At 31.2% G+C, this 18,456-nt stretch overlaps 1 protein-coding gene across 3 annotated transcripts; it reads right to left on the bottom strand.

The window, feature by feature from the left end:
• Positions 1-849: 849 nt before the first annotated feature.
• LOC113853846 (probable sugar phosphate/phosphate translocator At1g06470) lies at positions 850-13,479 on the bottom strand. Of its 3 annotated transcripts, XM_027484516.1 has the most exons (13): positions 13,119-13,479; positions 11,769-12,571; positions 11,488-11,657; positions 7,789-7,874; positions 7,594-7,643; positions 7,066-7,133; positions 6,031-6,131; positions 5,843-5,855; positions 3,788-3,972; positions 3,452-3,538; positions 2,576-2,670; positions 1,828-1,973; positions 850-1,248 (listed from the first exon to the last, which is right to left on the bottom strand). In XM_027484516.1, the coding sequence occupies exons 2-12, from the start codon at positions 12,293-12,295 to the stop codon at positions 1,859-1,861; spliced, it is 1,497 nt and encodes a 498-aa protein (XP_027340317.1). In that variant the 5' UTR covers positions 12,296-12,571; positions 13,119-13,479; the 3' UTR covers positions 850-1,248; positions 1,828-1,858. The 3 variants fall into 3 exon arrangements, with proteins under 3 accessions (XP_027340317.1, XP_027340318.1, XP_027340319.1); XM_027484517.1 differs by lacking the exon at positions 13,119-13,479 and having other exon boundaries at positions 857-1,226; positions 11,769-12,566; XM_027484518.1 differs by lacking the exons at positions 3,788-3,972; positions 5,843-5,855; positions 13,119-13,479 and having other exon boundaries at positions 857-1,226; positions 11,769-12,566.
• Between the last annotated feature and the right edge of the window lie 4,977 nt (positions 13,480-18,456).

Below are 18,456 nucleotides of genomic sequence, written 5' to 3'. Positions count from 1 at the left end.
CTCCACTTGCTAGTTCTTAAGCTGTTTATTTTGTATTATCATTCGTTTAATGGTTAGTTAGTAAAATTTGATGGTCTCTTTTTGACGTATATACTTTAAAATATTATTATAAATTTATGTACTATCTGATTTTTTTGCTTATTTTATCTCAATTAATACTTTCTTTAAATAGTCGTGTTTAGAGTTTTTAAATCAATAATCTTTTTCAATTTAAACTAAGATATGCAACTTATGTGAGATGTATTACTAGTGGTTTAGTTCTCTTCTTCGGCTGGATACTTTTTATTCTTTTGAATAAGTGACTTGGGATTAAAGAGTAGAATTTTTACTAATTTATAAAATTAATACAAATGCATTTATATATATATATAAAAGAAAAAGATCTTTTTATACAAGTGTAAGTCTAAAAATTCTTACTATTAATTTAAGTTTTTTATTTAATTTAAATCTAATGGTCAGTAAAGTAATAAATTATAACATATTAAATTTAAGTTAAATGAAAAACTCAAATTTGATATAAAAAATTTTAAACTTACACCAGTATGAAAAATTTTGTCCCATATACATATATATATATATATATATATATATATATATATATATATATATATATATATATATATAAAAGCACGTTTATTGCATACTTTTAAAGTTTTTTAAATATTTCATGCGCACCAGTGGTATCTCTTTAGTTGACAGCCAAAGATTAATTACTAAAAAGCCTAAAATTGCCAAAATGAGTTACCAACAAAGTTTTTTCTATAAACATGAACAAGAATCAAACTCTAGAAAATATTGTTTTTCTCATCATATCAATGTTATTCGAATTCAAAAAATGATTGTTGAATAGCCACTACCAATTTCCATGTTGGTATTAAGAACTGCATTTAGTATATACAAGAATAATAATGATAACATGCTCGAAAACAAAATTCCATACTAGAAATAAAAAATGAGAAAAATTGATCTATTACAACCTTTTGTGATTTGCAAAATATATCTTACAACTCCAAAGAATGACAAAATCTCTAGTTGAGCACATATTTTCACAGAATACAAGTGATGTTGATTGCAGGGTGGCACCACATCTGCAAAATTTGTTTACTCAAAAAATACTTGAAAAGAACTTTGACACCGCAATTCCAACAGGGAACATAAACATGTGACTTCTGAAAGGTGAGATGGTATAGACCGACATCAATGCCGCTGGAAGATTATTTGGTGCCCTGTGATCTTTATAAATCATTGCTTCAATCAGGAAGCAGAAAATATTTGTTAGGGGTCCAAATTACAAGATCAATGGAAGTTAAGGGATTATTAAAAATAAGTCTTAATTTGACAATGCTTCACATTCACAATAATTTTGAAGTAGTCAATTTTCATTTTTTTTTTGTGGGTATCCATAGAAGTAGCCATGCCATAGCTTTAATATACATATAATTCAGGAAATTAATAGTTAACTGAAGAATTATAATCAAATAAAGGACAAACATGCAGCTTCTGGAAAAAAATTGAAAGATGTAAAACATTTCAGTCACCAAAAAGAAAAGAATTGATGTTTCATAAGTAAACGTGTTGTTAATTTCCTAGCCCATGCAAAAATAGAAAATTTGTTATTATTGAAACTTCAACTTTCAAGATTCCAGCTTTCATTTTTATCTACAATACAGGAGCCAAGGTTGTCATTTGCAGGATTTTAATAGCATGCAGCATCAGCTACCTCCAGATGAATACAACAGTATGAAGCAATAATATATGCATTTATGAATATATAAAATATAAGATTGTGATTCATAAAATTTAACTGGCATCCAAGAGAAAGCATACTTTGGATTTTAATTATTTGGTCCTTAAGGTTTCAGATATCTTCTTGTTCCTCCATCTCCTCAAGAATAACATATTTGGCAGCAGAATCTCTTGAATTCTCTGCCACATCATTGCTGCCTGCATGGCCCTTCTGAAGCTTCCGGTATCTGAATTTTTTTGGAAAGAACAAAAACATTTAATGACTAGCATTAAATTGAAAAAGTATTACCATGTCTGAAGAACACCCGGATGGGTTTGGTAGGCAAGATAGAATATGTGCAAGATTTATAGATCAGCATGTTGTAATTTGAGCTCTAATGCTGTATTATTATATCAGAAAATTAGCAGTTCCATTGTTTTACATGTTACAAACTAAAGTGTTAAAAGGTGGTTCCATTATTTTCTTGTCCGTTTCTCTGATAGAGTAGAGTAGAATGAAGTTCGCCACCAGTTCTTTCTTAAACTTACAAAGAAACAAAAAGTAATAAATAAAAAAACCATTTTATTTATTTTTTTCAATTAGAAGTTGAAATATTGATTAAAATAACTGATCTTTGTGATAGAAAACAAAGTAGAGTAAGGTTCCCTAAAACCCATTAGCAAACCATGCAAAGCCACAAATGAAAACTCAAGTACTCAAGAAGTGATGTGACATTGAACTTCTCAAATGTGCAAGCTATCAGTACAAGCAAATTAACTACATATATCAAGCAATTAGAGAAAAGAATGATAACAGATTAGATATTGTTGCTGTCTGCGGATGACTTACTTGTACCAATTAAACAAACTGACACCAACCATAATGGTGAATAGACCAAATCCTTTCAACCAAGTAAATTTGTCATGAAAGTATAATACAGCAACCTACACAAAAGCAACATAAAACCAGAAAATTAAGTTCAAGTAGATGTAATCAGCAACCCATATGTGAGAAGATTTAACAAAATAAAAAACATTTATTCAATACAAAGCATTATATTTATATGAGTAGAATAAAACATATATGTCGTATAATACGAATAATTCATATCTATATGAGCTGACATTAAAACTTAAGAATCAAGCAAGTCAAAAGTTAGTTCTTAAGTTTAATAACCACCCAAACCCTACTCTAATGCAATACAGAATTGCAAGTATGCCTTTAATTCAATACTAAAGAAAACTAAATGCAACAAACTAACAAAACTATAAGTAAAAATGACAGCTCTAACTAATTAAGTATTTAAAACACTAAAGCTGGCCCCAACATCAAGATCAAACCAAAATTTGAAATTTTTGTTTTAACTTTCTAGGTTTTGTGCACCTTAACTAATTTCTGTCTTATGTGCTTATGACATGTAACAGGTACATCAATAGAAAAGAGAAACTTTGTACAATTGGTCCATGAATCCTAATGGTTTTTTTTTTTTTTACTTTTTATTTTCCCTTTTGATAAAGCTAGTGATAATATTTACTTGGCCAGGATCATAGTAAATATTATTGGTAAATGAAAGCACAAGCTATTGCTGCATCAATGTAATCCTGATGGAATTACACCACAGAAGTGGAAATATGTAGCCAAGAAACACCTGATTGAATAATAAGAGAGGTAGCGATTGGATAATCAAATCAACAAACGAAAATAATCTCAAAACATAATTGATACCAATATGGTGACGGCCTCCTTAACAACCCCTGCTATAGTAACAGTGACAGCACTAGTTACTGAGACAAGAACATATTCTGTTAGTACCTGCAAGAAGATAAGGATCCAAAAGTTAAGATGAAGAAATAAAAGGTTAACTAATATGACTATGACTGCACACAAACAAAGGCCTGGTCTGGAGAAGTCAAATAAGAAGCAAGTCAAACGATAACTATTGAGTATAACAAAAGTTATATTTCTCCTAGAGTGAATAAATGACTGTTAAATTCCATGCCAGGAGGCAAGTAAACTGGGATGAAAGAATATGTATGCATCTTAAGGGGATATCTCTCATACCATAAAAAATGCAAGTGTCCCACCAAAAAGCATTAGCAAGCAACTTTGACCGATATGCCATGAATTATCAAAGTACTTGTTTTCCCGGAATTCATCCCATGGATCTAAAGCAAGAGAAAGAAGAGCAGTTGCTGCTGCCATTACTGGAGTTACATAGCTCATCAGGGTAAGCGGATTTTTCAGACCTGAAATAATTTGAAAAAGCATATAAAAATTTTGCTAAAATATAACAGCATTTAACAAATTCTAAGTGGAAAGTGAACTCATGCAAAACAAAGGCTCAATGCAGGAGTGAAAATTTAGAAAGAGGGAAGGGAAACACTGGGATATGACAGTTTAGAGAGTTAGCCTTGCTAAGTCTTTTAATAAACAATAATGCTTTATAATTTCAGATCTTCAAGGCCCACAAGTGCTTGGAATGATGCTCTGCTCTCTTGAGCTGATTTTGGTCTTTCCCTTTTATCCTGGACTTTGGGGTTGTTAGGAGGGCTCCTGATCATCTTCTTCTGTATTTGTCTTCCCTTATATTAAATTCTTCTATCAAAGAAAAAATTCAATTCCTTGATGTGTATTTAAATCTACAATTCCACACTTTACTTTCTATTTATTAACCTTGTGTATTAGCTTCTTCTGGAGCTTAGTAATCAATGAACCTGAGCTTATATGTAAGACTCCAGGATAGAGCAATATATTGATTGAAATGTAATTTAGCTTTCATGTTTACTAAGGTATGTCAATCTGTCTGGTATAAAGGTAGTTGCTAGAAAACATATTTCTAAAGACTTATAAGTGAGGTCTGTATGTAAAGAAAAACAAGATCATAATAATTTTTCATCAAGGAGAAGCCAATTACTTTATTAATTAATTTGGGAGGACAACATTATACAGTGAAAGCAATAGGTGTATTTAGTTGACAAGATGGAGGAGTAACTAAGGGAGAAGGCAGTAACCTCAAAACAAAATAAAAGCTATTATCCCTCTGACAGTTGAAGTCACAGTAGTTGATCCATCAGCTTTCCAGCAAGGAAACTCCAACTAAAATATGTACAATTAATATCTTAGAGCTGCCTCACTCGTTAACTGAGTTTGTTTTATGCTTCTTTCTTTGTTTGTTTGTTTAGGAGGATTCCTTGTCCTCCTCTCTTCAAAATTCTTTATTAGTCTCAGTAAGTTTCTTTCATGAAAAAAATGAGCTATACAAGTATCTGGTAATTAGGTTTCTCAATGCTTCTTTATCTCAGAGGTTAAATTAATCTGTAGTCCTTGAACTATTTGAGAATTTTTAATAGGCCTCTGCACCTTCAAAATGTTTGTAATCCCTAAACTAATAATTTTCAATTGGGTCCCAACCTAGGGTTCTGTCAAGTATAGGAACCTAATTGAAAGTTCTCAAAGAGTTCAAGGACCTACTAAATAATTAATTTAGTGATCTAGTTCCTGAACTATTAAAGAAATTTCAATTAGGTCCCCATACTTGAAACCCTAGCCAAGAACTCAATTAAAAAAATGGTTTATAAGTTTAGGGACTTAATTACAAACTTTCAAATTATAGGGACCTGATTAAAACTAAAATAATTAAATTAGTGATCTAGTCCCTGAACTATTAAAGAATTTTCAATTAGGTCCCTATGCTTGAGACAAGGCTCAATTAAATTTATTTATAAGTTTAGGGACTTAATTACAAACTTTTAAAGTATAGGGACCTGATTAAAAAATCTCAAACAGCTCAGGGACTAACATTTAACCTATCTCAAATGCATAGGCATAATGCACCATCTTCTGAATCAACAATTATACACAATTTAATCACAAATTTATGAATTTCCAAAAAGGGAAGAAAGAATCCTTGGTCGATAAAAATAATGAATAAACTGGCAGAAAATAATATCAGATTTACAAATTGACTGACCAAAACCAAATAAAAAATGAGTAAGTGGAGAGAACAAAACATGAAAACTTTAATTAAGTGAAAACTGTCACTTAACATATTGCATAAATTTAACAACACTGATATTTTGAACAAATTATTGATATGGAGATATGCAGAGCACATACCGTAAGCTTCTTTCTTTCAATTTGGTTTTCATGTGAATGGCAAGAATGAAAATCAGATTCCAACCCAACAAAAAGAAGCAAGAATGCATTGTCAATAAGAGCATAAAAAAATAAGAATGTGAATGTGGTTGTGTAGATAGACATGTAGATATAAATTATACAGAGAAATGAGAATGAAAATACAATACCTGCAAAAGGATCTGAGTCATACACCAGCGAAAGCCAGACATAACAGCAGCAAGCATAACAAGTACAAATCCCCAAAAGTCAAACTCTGTCTCTTTTGAAACTGTGGTACAAAAATAATATTAAAGATGGAAGGTTTGAATTGACAATGCAGTATAAATTTCTGAAGTTTTCAAATTAGAAATTGATATGTTTCAAATAGAAATGAAAGATCAAGAGCTCATATGAAGAAGAAAAAACAATATAAATTGACAATCTTTAAAAGCATAAATTTTTTATCACTGTCCCCAAAAAACATTCATGTGAAAATCAATACTTATAATTGATAGGAACTACAACAAGAATATGAGGAAGAACTCAGTGGCTGTTTTAAATTCTGATAACTGCTTAATTAACTAACCTTCAAACTAATTTGTATGAAAAATGTCTTTCCTAACTTCTGTCTGGATGATATTTCACTTTGGACTTGAAGTAAATCTTTCACACAAAAAAAATTCAGAAATACATTTAAATAGCTTGGTAAGATGGAAACATCCATAATAAATATCCTGTTTACTTTGTAACGTGCCCTCACTCTATAATACATAACAATGGAGCTTATAGGAAGTAGCATTGGCTCAGATGTTCTAAATTCTTAAGTGCACTGTGCAAATACATGTATATTGAAATGACATATTATGATGGGCACCAGAAATGTAAGAAACAAAACACAGACAGAGGTTCTTCAAGGACCTCTTTCTCCCCAATCGTTCCACTGAATTCTTGTTTACCCTCCCAGTGATCTCATCATTTCATTTATCTATGCCCCTCCTATAACAGAATAGTATTCACTCCAACCTCCCAGATGCCTTGTGTCCAGGAAGTTATGCAGGATCCAGCCCCTTACCTAATACCCTTCTCCAGCCCATTTTGGCTTTCTGGGGCCTATAGCCCAATAGCCTTCCCCCTTTAGCTCTTCAAATTTAAATTTCACTAGTAGGGGGAAATTTATCATATTAGTGGATTACTACTGAGGAAGTGAAGCAAGACATCATTACCTGTTAGTAATATGCCAACGGAGATGATTAAGATGATGCCTGATAGTTTAACGCTTGGCGTCTCCAACCTTTAACCGAAATTTACAATTAAACGTCAAAAAATGTGAGCAAATAAATATATAAACACAAAATAAATATTCATCTAGAGGATGCGTAACTGAAAATGCAATAATTTTTTAACCAAAAACAAAAAAACATCTCAAAAAAATTTAACACATTACAAAATGCAGAACTGCTAATTTGAAATAATTGTTAGCATGTCAATTCTAAAAGAATTCTACCTGCTCACAGAATAAATAACTATCGGTGTAGATAATAAATACACATGCCGATTGTCTTCTAGGTTATGCAAGACTTCATAATTTTTTATTTATTTTTTTTTTTTTTTTTGCATTAATGCAATACACCTGACCTACAAATTATCTTATGTAGGTGCTGAAATTTTAGAATGTTAAACATTTATCTCAAGAAATCACAAGAATCACATGATCAGAGTATTTACAAAGACAAAAATGACATGAAAATCACCTGAAAGCAAAAGCAAAAAGAAGAAGAAAAATTGGAGCAGCAGATTTACACTGCAAAGAGAAAAGGAAGAATAGTTACTTCCACTAAAATGGAGGCGAAACATAGAATCAGGTATGGATGTAATATTACAAAAGAAAATATAATTAAATTATCATTCCTCTAATTCTACATGAAAAGAAAATAAATGTCACGAACCATTGTAGCAAATGTGACAGAGATGAAAACTAAAGATGCATTGCTCAAGTTAACATCCATTGCTGTCCCAAGAGCAGTTGGTACAACTGTTAAAGGCAAAGTCCATCTGTAGCATTAGTTGATATAAAAGTTAATGTAATGTGCCGTGAGAAATTTGCAAATGTGCTTCAAAGTAGAAGATTAGCGAGACAAAAGTTTTAAAAAAAAATGGCACAGTAAAACATCCTAGGTGGTGTTAGAGCATTTCACATTGCTAGCAAATTTGTGCATTTCAATGAAAAAAGATACTCAAATCAGCAAATAACAAAAATTGATGAAATTCATCAGATGAATAGGCCAATTATTCAAAATTTGAACATAGATGAGCTTTCATACAAATAAACAGAAGTTGTAGTTCCAAAAAACTAAAAAGACCTGAGTATATATATTTAACGAAGGAGAGAAAATTTCTTTTAAATGTCTGACATTATAACACTTGGATTAAGTGATGTTAGAGGTACCAATAAAAGCATTCATGTGTTTTCACCTAGCTGGCAACCATCTAAGTGTCTGGGATAGTTGGTTTATGATAAGTGGTATAAAAAAGAAAAATGAAGATGCTACAGCCAGAACTTTTCCTGATAGAATTTGAGGCAGAATAAGTTGTTAGTTTTTCTGACTTTTAGATGGATGACTGGCCTACCATTTAGTCATCTCTAATTGAATTTGGCTAAATGCTGTCGTTGTCATGTTTGGTACCCAGAATAATGATTCATGGAATGAGAACATAATAAGGAAATAAAAATATTTCACTTTCCTTCTGAATATTTTAATGTGTAATATGAATGTATAGTTTTGAGATTAATGTTCAAATTTTATATTTTCATTATAACTTGATTAAAAAAAAATCATTACAAAAAGAGCAAAACGATTTTTTTATTTGATAGAAAAAAATAAAGTGTCTATTGTCATTTGGGATATAGGTATAATACAGACATTAAACTTGAATTATACTGCCTCTTCGTTAAATATTTCAGTGATAGAACATTGTATTTCTCATGGATTTAAAAGGATTAAAATATAACATTGATAATAGTTTTTACTTTGCAAAATTAATGCAGATATGTAGGGAACAGGAAAATAAAATCTTATTCCATGAGGCATGGAATCCCAATACCACCTTGCTTGGAGGAATGGATTTTATTCTCCATCCTGGTTCTGTAGAATGAGGCCCGAAATGGAATCTCCATTCTGCACTTTCATTTTCCTAACAAAATGGGAATCCCCATTTCATGAAATGGGCAAACATCATTCAGATTTCTTCTTGTAGTGATGCTCTATTTTTAGGAAAGATGTCATTATTGCAAAAGACACTTGGCAAATGGAAACATAAATAGTGATAATACTATGATGGGAAATCTATTTAAAACTGGATGTTCTAAATGATAACAATGGTTCAGAATGTCTAGAAACCTGGAATGAGTAGTATCTTTATTAGGAAATATATGGAAAAACTCCCCAATTTACAGAACAGAGCACTTAGTACCATGGTAGTCAAAATCAAGATTTTACGTGGGATCGGAAAAGGGGTGAACGATCGTAACTTGTAAGATTGTAACACGGATTGTAAGATCTTACAAAATTGTATAAATACATATAAAATAGTATAAATATTAAAATGAAAGAAGCTAAACAAAGACAGATGTAGGGAAAGGAACCATCCTTAACTCAAAACAGAAACAGGGACATGTCCATTAAAAACAGAGACAGAAGAGGAGAAGGAAAAGATGGATTATGTAATGTATTCTGATGGAAAGACTCTTTTACCCTTAAAAGAACTTATAGCAGAATCATTTTAAGAGTAAAAAAAGAAAGTCAAATTATTTTTTAAATATAAGATGCCTTTTTACCCTTAAAAAACCCTAAAATCTTCCTCATTCTGAAGATAGAAAGAGAAAGTCGACAACTTTTGCTCCAGTGGCACTATTGCGCTGCAAATTAGGCTATGACAATGGCTGCAAATACAGTTGCGATGGTTGCCACGGCAAAACACTCCGCTATGACAAGGTCGCGGCGCAGACAAGGTCGCCGGAGTATATACAGTCACTGGTGTGAAAGCTATAGGGATTCAGAGTAGAGGAATGAAGTTGCATATTAAAGGAAAGGTTTAAGTATCACAGAACGAAACTGGCGCAGACAAGGTTGCCAGAGCATATACAGTCACCGGTATAAAAGCTATAGGGATCGCAAAGCAGAAGAACGAAGTCACAGATCAGAGGAAAGGTTTAGGGATCACAAAATGAAATCAATTTTAGGGTTTAAAGCAAATTGGGTTGCGGGTCATTGGGTTTGAAAACACGGGGGGATCGTCCAAGCTTACCGGTTTTACGTTCTGGCACGGCGATCCCACTCGATCTTGCTAAATCACAATCTTGGCACCAAGCTAGCACGGAGAGGGAGTTGGAGATCATAAAATTGTGCGATTTTACGTTCTAGCACGCGATTTTGACTACCATGCTTAGTACACACAGCAGATTTTAACTGCACCTCCCAAGCCAAAATGCCCCAACTTTCTCAAAATTGACAAGATGCTCTTTCTCTTAATCCTCTTCTTATTTATAGGCAACATGCCTTAATTCTTCTGATTATCCCAACCCAACACACTCCCTCCCTAACAGTCCCTAACAAACACTAACAGATATCTAATACCTAGAACTTAGAACTACATAACAGAGACAAAAATAGGATGTTTTTTCAATGGTGAAAAGTAGCACAACTAGTATCTTCCCTGGTTTACTAAGGAACTAAAGCTGTGGTGGAGGTCCAACCCTCCAACATCCCCATTTCTCATCCCCTGCTTATGTCTGATAGGACTTCCTGCTTGCTAGAACCACAAGAAGTTTAATATAGTAAAATTGAACATTGTTCTAGAAGATACTTAATGATAAAAAAAAAGGGATTTATGTGGCATATTCCACTAGTTGTATACTTTCATATACTTGACCATATCATGTTTGGTTCAACTTAAATTTAAAGAAATAACCATTCATTTTCAAAAGCTTTCTTTGGAAGCGATTATTTCTCTCAAGTAAGCTGAACAAACATGCCTTTGTCTTTCATCTATAAGAAAATATTTATTGACAAAAAAAAATATGGCATGGTTTCTTAGAAACGATAAAACGTAGTACATATCCATAGACACTAACATTGAACAGTGTTCCAGTCTTCCAAATGAATCTAACAAATAGAAAGGTGTGATTGCCAAATTTCAAAATTTGTCCATTTTCATCATGTAGTTGACCAAGCAATGGGTAATAGGTTGAGTTAATTTGTCTCACCAAGTAAACAAACAAACACTCAACCTACAAAAGTAAGAGCCTAGTATGTTTCACTCATTTTTTATTCCAAGCCATAAAAATGTTATATGTTTGGACCACAATACTGTAGAATCATGACATTTGAGTGGCAAAATGATGAGAAAAACAATTCCTATTTCAGAAGAGCTATTATCACCACAAAGAATTAAAAATTACTTTAAATCAAAAGCACTTAAATTTAACCGGTGTCATTCTGCATTGATAACAGTCAATAAGTTATAACAAAAATTTAGCTAAAATGCAATAAGAAGTTACAGCATAGCATACCTAATCCACATAATAAAGAGGTGGCAGAGTTAGAACTTATGATACAAAGAATGAAGAAGAGGAACTGAAAATTTACCTCTCAAAAAGTAATCCCTCCAAGACATGACAACACTAGTCTCAAATCTATGAGACCAATACCAAGTGATAAATCTTGATAAAACAGCTTGCATTACAAAGTGGATAGTATTCATTAAAAATGGAGCTGGGAACTTTCCCATGTGATCTCCTAATAGACTTTTATTATACCTGTTAAAATAACTAGAATCAGAAAAGAAAGGAAAAAGGATTTGCATCACAAACAACACTAAACAAGGTATATGTGCCAGCAATGACAAACTAAATAAACAAGGAACTTACAGGGTCAAAAATAGACTGAAAGTGTACCACATAAGTATGAAAAACAATGTCTTCAAGATATTTGCTACATGAATAGGATTCTGGGAGCCTTTTCCCAGTGATCCGTCACCACTCACAGAATTGTCAGAATCAATACCAAATGTTCCACTTTCAGACTTGTCTTCAATGTCAAAAGACACATACTTCTCAGATCCATTACCTCTCCGATAAACAGAATCATCATCCATGATACTAGTATCATTCATTTGCACACTCCTCTGCTGAAACTTTTGATGAAAGAATCTCTCTCTATCTAAAGGTCTGCCTTGCAGCTCGTTCTTTTCAGGAGAAGGCAACTCAAAATCAGAGTCTTCCTCTACGCTAACATCTCCGTTACTTAATTGCTGATCCAAATGGACCCTTTCATCATCGTCACACCAACGTGAAAATGAAAGTTCTCTACGAATGCCGGAGCCTAGGCTCTCGCTGCCAGCATCATAGATCCTTGTGAAGTCACTGCTTTCTAAATCCAATTCACTCTGTACCATCTCCTATTGTATATCGAATTATATCCATGTATATACTCTTCTAGCCAACTTCTGTTCAATATCATCACTTGTCACCAAATCCAACAACATAAGTACACTTTGGCTCATAGACCTGAGAGCTGCCACTATTATTCAAACTATCCTGTTGGGACCAACCAATAGTCAGCAAATAAAAACGGGTTCCCTTTATTTCAATCCAAAAGAAGTAACTCCCCAGAGCTCTTATATAGTCACTCTATACTTAGACTTGGATTGAACTGAAGAATCCAACTTTTCCTGTACAAGTACAAGTCAATATTCATAGCAGATGGTTAAATCTTCCCAAAATTAAATACAAACAAAACCATATTACAATAAAAACTGCCGAGAAAGCATAGAGAGAATATAATAATTCTTCAAAATTTTGATTGAACTTGAAATTGATTGAAAGAACAGCAAACCCCTCAACTACCACCTTTAGTCAAGGTACGACCCAAAAGTGCCGTAATGCTTATTAATAATAACAGGATTTAATGAAGACTGTTCTTTAACCAAAAAAAAAAAAAAAGATTTAAAGAAGGTAAATATAGTTAATGGTTGTTTTGCACTATCATTCAGACCACCATTTTTCATTTGAACAAAAATCAGCTCATACAAAAATACCATAACTTTGATAAAAGGTGAAAGATATAAAGACCCATTTGAGCTAAAATTACCTCGTACATGCCAAACATGAGAAAACGCAATAAAAATGCAATCTTCGAGATCAAACACGTGATTTTTGCCCATACCAACCATGAAAATTTGATCATGACATTAAACTTTCACGAAGCATGGAACTAACCTGGGGCTGATTGAGAGAGAGAGAAGAAGAGAGATCTGAATCTGAAAGCGTTGGATCTGAACAGAACTTGGTTTCGATGTAAAGAGCGTTAGGCGTTTTGAGGAATTGGTTTAGGTGTTATTGTCTTGCACAACAAAGTCACCAACCTCATGTTAATATTATTGATTATCAATTTTACTGTCAATTAATTAAAAATTAATCTTCCAAGAAAATATATTAATCTCTTTTTATTTATTTGGTGCATAAAAATTGTTGGTATTGATTTTGTGCTTTGCATACTTTCCTGTAATTTGAAGTAAATCTTTGCTTTCAACGTGGAAAATGGTTTTCAAGACTCGGTCGGTGGTGGGGGCTGCTTGGTTGAAACTAGGGATACAAATAGGTGACGGTAGACAACTATTATGGTGTAATTTTTTTAAAATTTAGCTTAATTTTTTCTATTTAAGTAAAATACTTAATTTAAATTTTTTTAAAAAACTCAATTAATTAAATAAATTATATTGAAATTAAATTTTTTTATTAAACCTAATAAAATATCTATTTAAGAATCATAAAATTCATAATAATTATATAATTTTATATAAAAATAATATTATATTATATTATATCAAATAAATTAAATTTTAAAATAAATAAATTTTAAATTAAAATTTTAAATTTTTTTCATTAAAGTTAGAAAGTATTTTTATTACATACTCGCTAAAAAAATAGTTTCATAACATGGATTTGTATTTGTGTTTATTGAATACTTAATATTTTACTTATTTAAATTAAATTTATAATTTAAAAATAATAAATAGAAATATGTAATTTTATTATAAATATTTAATGTGCTAAATTATTTTTTTATGCTTGTAATCTTTATAAAAATATGCTATTTAAATAATTTAATAGTCTATTTATTAAAAAAATTATTAACAAAAATAATAATATTACTAAACATAGATAATCAGAAAGTTTTTTTAATTAGAATTTTATATTTTTTAACTTTTCACTCAAACATTAAATTATAATACTTTATTTTTCTTTTTCTTTAAGTGTCTAGAAATAAAAGAAGATATCACTCAGTTCTTTTAAATAAAATTATACTTTTATAGATTTAACTATAACCTGACTCTTTACTAAATAAATTGAATACAAGTAAAAATCATAAGGTCTTTTTCAGGTTGTAATATGACCAAAGATTTTAATAATAATAAAAAGAAAGAATATACAAAGAGATAATAAATTATGACAATTAACAAATATTTCCTAAGTTTATAAATGAAGCAAATACTCTTCTTCTTGAATAACACTTTAAATTTCTTCACTACTAATTAACCACTACTTAACAAATTCTTCCAAAACATATAACATTTCACATATTAGATTAGTTCATACACAGTTTTCTATTGACATTATGCTCTTCCCCTTCACTTATAGATACTCTCCATTACCTATCTTTACCGTTGACTTTAATAACTTGTCAAAGTCCTTGAACAACTACTTATCACCTTTCATATGATGGATACACTGACTATCAACCAACCAATTGTCACATTGAGTGACTATTGAGAAACAAGTGGTCACAAATAATTGATCTTCTTCATACTGAATTGTAGTATGAACTCCTCCTTGGTACTATGTTTTTGTTTCCTTATAGAACCTCTTGATGTGCCCCATTAAGTGGCATCTCCTACACATTATAGTCATATTTTAGGATATTTTTGTGTGAATCAATATTTAAGGAAATAAAAATCAAATGAAATAAATAACTTTTCATAATGCTTTTAATTTGTTCTTAGTAAGTCATTTGTTTGTAATAAAGTTTTTATTTATTTTTGGTGTGTATTGGTTTTTGCAGGAATTTCAATATAAAAATGTATGAATTAGAGGCTTAAACAATTAAGAAGACCTTTGGCGTCATCACTTTTCTCTCAAAAAGTAACTACATCCAAAAAGCAAAGAACTCTTCTACGTAACCACTTTGAAAGTAAAAAAGGAGCAACACGCAAGATGCAGAACATTTATTGGTGCATGTAAACACTTTCAAAGGAAAATGTTTTCACTCAAGAATTTTAGAATACTTATAAATAACGCATATTTCAAATTTTAAAGGAATTGTTCATTTTTGTTTGTGCTTATCTGTGGAGAGAAGGAGAGAGAGAGAGAGAGAGATTTGAGAGGGTTTCTGAAGACTAAATTTGTGTGGAACAGGTTTGGATCTTTAGATTGGATGGAGTTCTCAATCTCTTCTTCCTCTACTTTTTGTTTCATTATGTTTTGCTAATTTCTTTTGTTAAGGATTGGTTAATCCTTTTTTGACATTGTAATTTGATTATTATTTTGGATTCTTGGTTAGTGATTATATTGAACACTCATCTTTTTTTAATGCCGTTCTTGAATTAGTTACTCAATTGAATTGATATTAAAGTGTTTGCATCAATGGAAATTGAACAAATAACTTTGATCTAAGATGAATTTCAAGATTGTAGAGATCTTATGAGTAAGTATTGATAATCGTGTGATTTGTTGAGTTCTTAAGCTTCATGTAATATTTGATTGATGTGAGCCTAAGGAATTATGGTAATTAATTAGATATTAAGATCATTCAGTCAAAGAATTGAATTTTGATTAAATTAGAAATTTTGATCATCAATTAGTCATAAAACCTAGGGATTCATAATAATCAGGCTTACAATTGAAGACTAGGTGAAATCATCCTTAACTCCTTTTGATTAGTAAATTCATTTTAGTCACTTGTATTTTGCTATCTTTCTCATTGGTTGCATTTTATGTTCTAATTCTTTAAATTTCCTAGCTCTACAACTTTTTATTAGCTCAAATAGTATGCAAATCTTGTAAATTGATAATTAAATGTATGCAATCCCTACAAACGATACTCAAAACTCACACTTCCATCTTTTATTTCTTACTACAATCACCTAGTTCACTTGCTAGTTTGCATTAACACCAATATCCTTAGTGTTCTTAAGTGCAACAATATTTGCTTCATACTTTTCTTGCACAAAAATAAGAATCTTTTGCACAATCCTTCCATTAGAAAGTTCAATGCCAAGAACTCTTGCCTTGATGGCAATTTCAATCAGGTTCTTTGAGTATTATTTACTTGACTCAGACTCCTTCATCTGCAACCTTTTGAACTCCCTGATCAAATTCAACACTTTCATAGTCTTATCCTCTCATCTCCTTGATACTAGACCTTGAGATAATCTCAAACTGAAGCAAGAGTCATGATTTTGGTGAAGATGGCCAATGAAACTTGATAAATGTTTTTTTGTGTTTGATCCTGTAATATATATCATGAATAATGATTGAGATTTTGAACTAGCCATTGTGGGAACTTGTTATTAATCATATTACTATTCATGTTTCAAGAAGAATGAACAAGAAATGAGAGTTTTTGAAAGGATAATAGAGAAAAGGAAAGCAATGTCAACTTCCTTTGTAACAAAATCAACAAGATATGTGGGCAAATTCACAACCATGTATCTACACATATACTTTCCATCTTGAATAAATTGTTATGAATGCAAAGGTAGGGATTTACATCGGCAAGTTCATGCCCATAAATTTGCTTATGTACTTCTCAAATTATGTAAAATAAGCAAAGTCTTTGAAGTAGAGAGATGCATGTTCAGATTCATGATCGTGTATCTTGTATGAACTTCATTGGTCGTGTTTCTAAGCATGTAGTTTAATGGAAAACTTAAAGGGATGAATTATTAGGAAACCAGAGAGATACACGATCAAGTACATGATCATGTATCTATGAGTGTACAATGATGAGCGTTAGATTTGAGCATCTACGAGATAGTGAACAATTGGGTTGTCTGATATAAAAAGAGGATGATGCAAAAACTTAAGAGGAGACAATTGGCAATAAAGTAAGTGTAATGACTGTAATTGGAGATGATAACAAAAAGACTTTTCTCTCGTTTTTAGATCTTGGATTGTAGTTTTCGTATGTTTTATTTCTAATTTACTTTTAGAGCACCTAGATGTAATGAATTCTCGGTAATCCTTTCCTTGAGTTCTCCTTCAAACTACTTTAAGTTTTGTTTTTTTGAGTTCAATTGAGTAGTTTTGTTTGTTGATTAATAATTCAATTTATCTTCTTTCTTATTTTCTTATTTTTTATTTTGAATAGAAATATGTGACATGAATTGATCATTGCTTAATTGAAAAGAATTTCTTGCAATCTTAGAGATAAAATTACATAAGTTCTATTTTAGAGATAACCCTAATTGCGGAATTCACAAATCAAAATTAATGCAACCTAGGGGTGTTAATTAGGAAGAGATTTCAATTAATTAACTAAAGGTTAGGAGTTACTTATCTTGAAATAGATATTTGCTTACTATAAGAATTCCACAACTTTAAGAGATTAAAATTCAGTAGTTGATGGAGAAATCTAGTTTGTTTGGATGCTTAGAATGATTTAAAATCTAGATACTCACTTTCTATATCTGAATTTACTTAACCCCGCTTCTAAATTTTAATTCTTGAAATCAATTTTCTTTTTATTTGCTATTTTTTTAATCTTAATGAAATTATCATCTTAATTCTTTTGTTTGTGTTTCTTAACAAATGAGTAATTAAAGATTAAAACACTTAGTATTCCTTCTTATAGTAATATTACAGTGACAATAGGTATACTTACCTATTTATTGATTTGAGTCACTAAAACTGCACCATATAGCAAACTCAATCTTTTGCCATTTTAAGGACTCTTTCTTATGAATATTAATTTTATTGATGGTTAGATTATCTTGAAGTGAAGCTATTTAGTAGTCATTTTTAACTACTTCTAGGTAGTCATACCCCCTCCCTCTCAAAAGTGAAGTTAGACTCGAGAGATTGCTTGATCCTCCTTCCATTTCACTCAACTTTTCACATGTATTACTCAAGAATCTCTCTCAATTTTGTAACGCCCCGAATTTTGGTAATATTAATTATTATATATATATATATATATATATATATATATTCATATGTGTGTTGATTTAATTGATAATGATGTTTATGTGTATTAAGTACATAGATGTGTGTATTTATGTGTATGCATGACTGGTTAGGGCTGAAAATGGGATAAATGCCTAAGTGCAAGATGTGATACTGGACTGTTCTTGCTGCATCGAGAGGATTCTCACTGTAGCGAGAGGGCCTTGGAAGGAAGGACCAGAATTGTCGCCTTCTCGCTGTAGCGAGAGATGTCTCGCTGTAGCGACAGAGTGACAGTTTAGGGTGCATTTTCTGGGTGCAGTCTCGTTGTAGCGAGAAGGTCTCACCGTAGCGAGATTCTGTAGAAACTAAGGTGCAGTTTTGTCTAATATTT

Source organism: Abrus precatorius, unplaced genomic scaffold, assembly GCF_003935025.1.
Source record: "Abrus precatorius isolate BTA unplaced genomic scaffold, Abrus_2018 Scaffold11, whole genome shotgun sequence".
Classification (NCBI taxonomy): Eukaryota; Viridiplantae; Streptophyta; class Magnoliopsida; order Fabales; family Fabaceae; genus Abrus; species Abrus precatorius.
The sequence above is the reverse complement of the archived record's forward strand: the minus strand, read 5'-3'. Positions and strand labels throughout refer to the sequence as shown.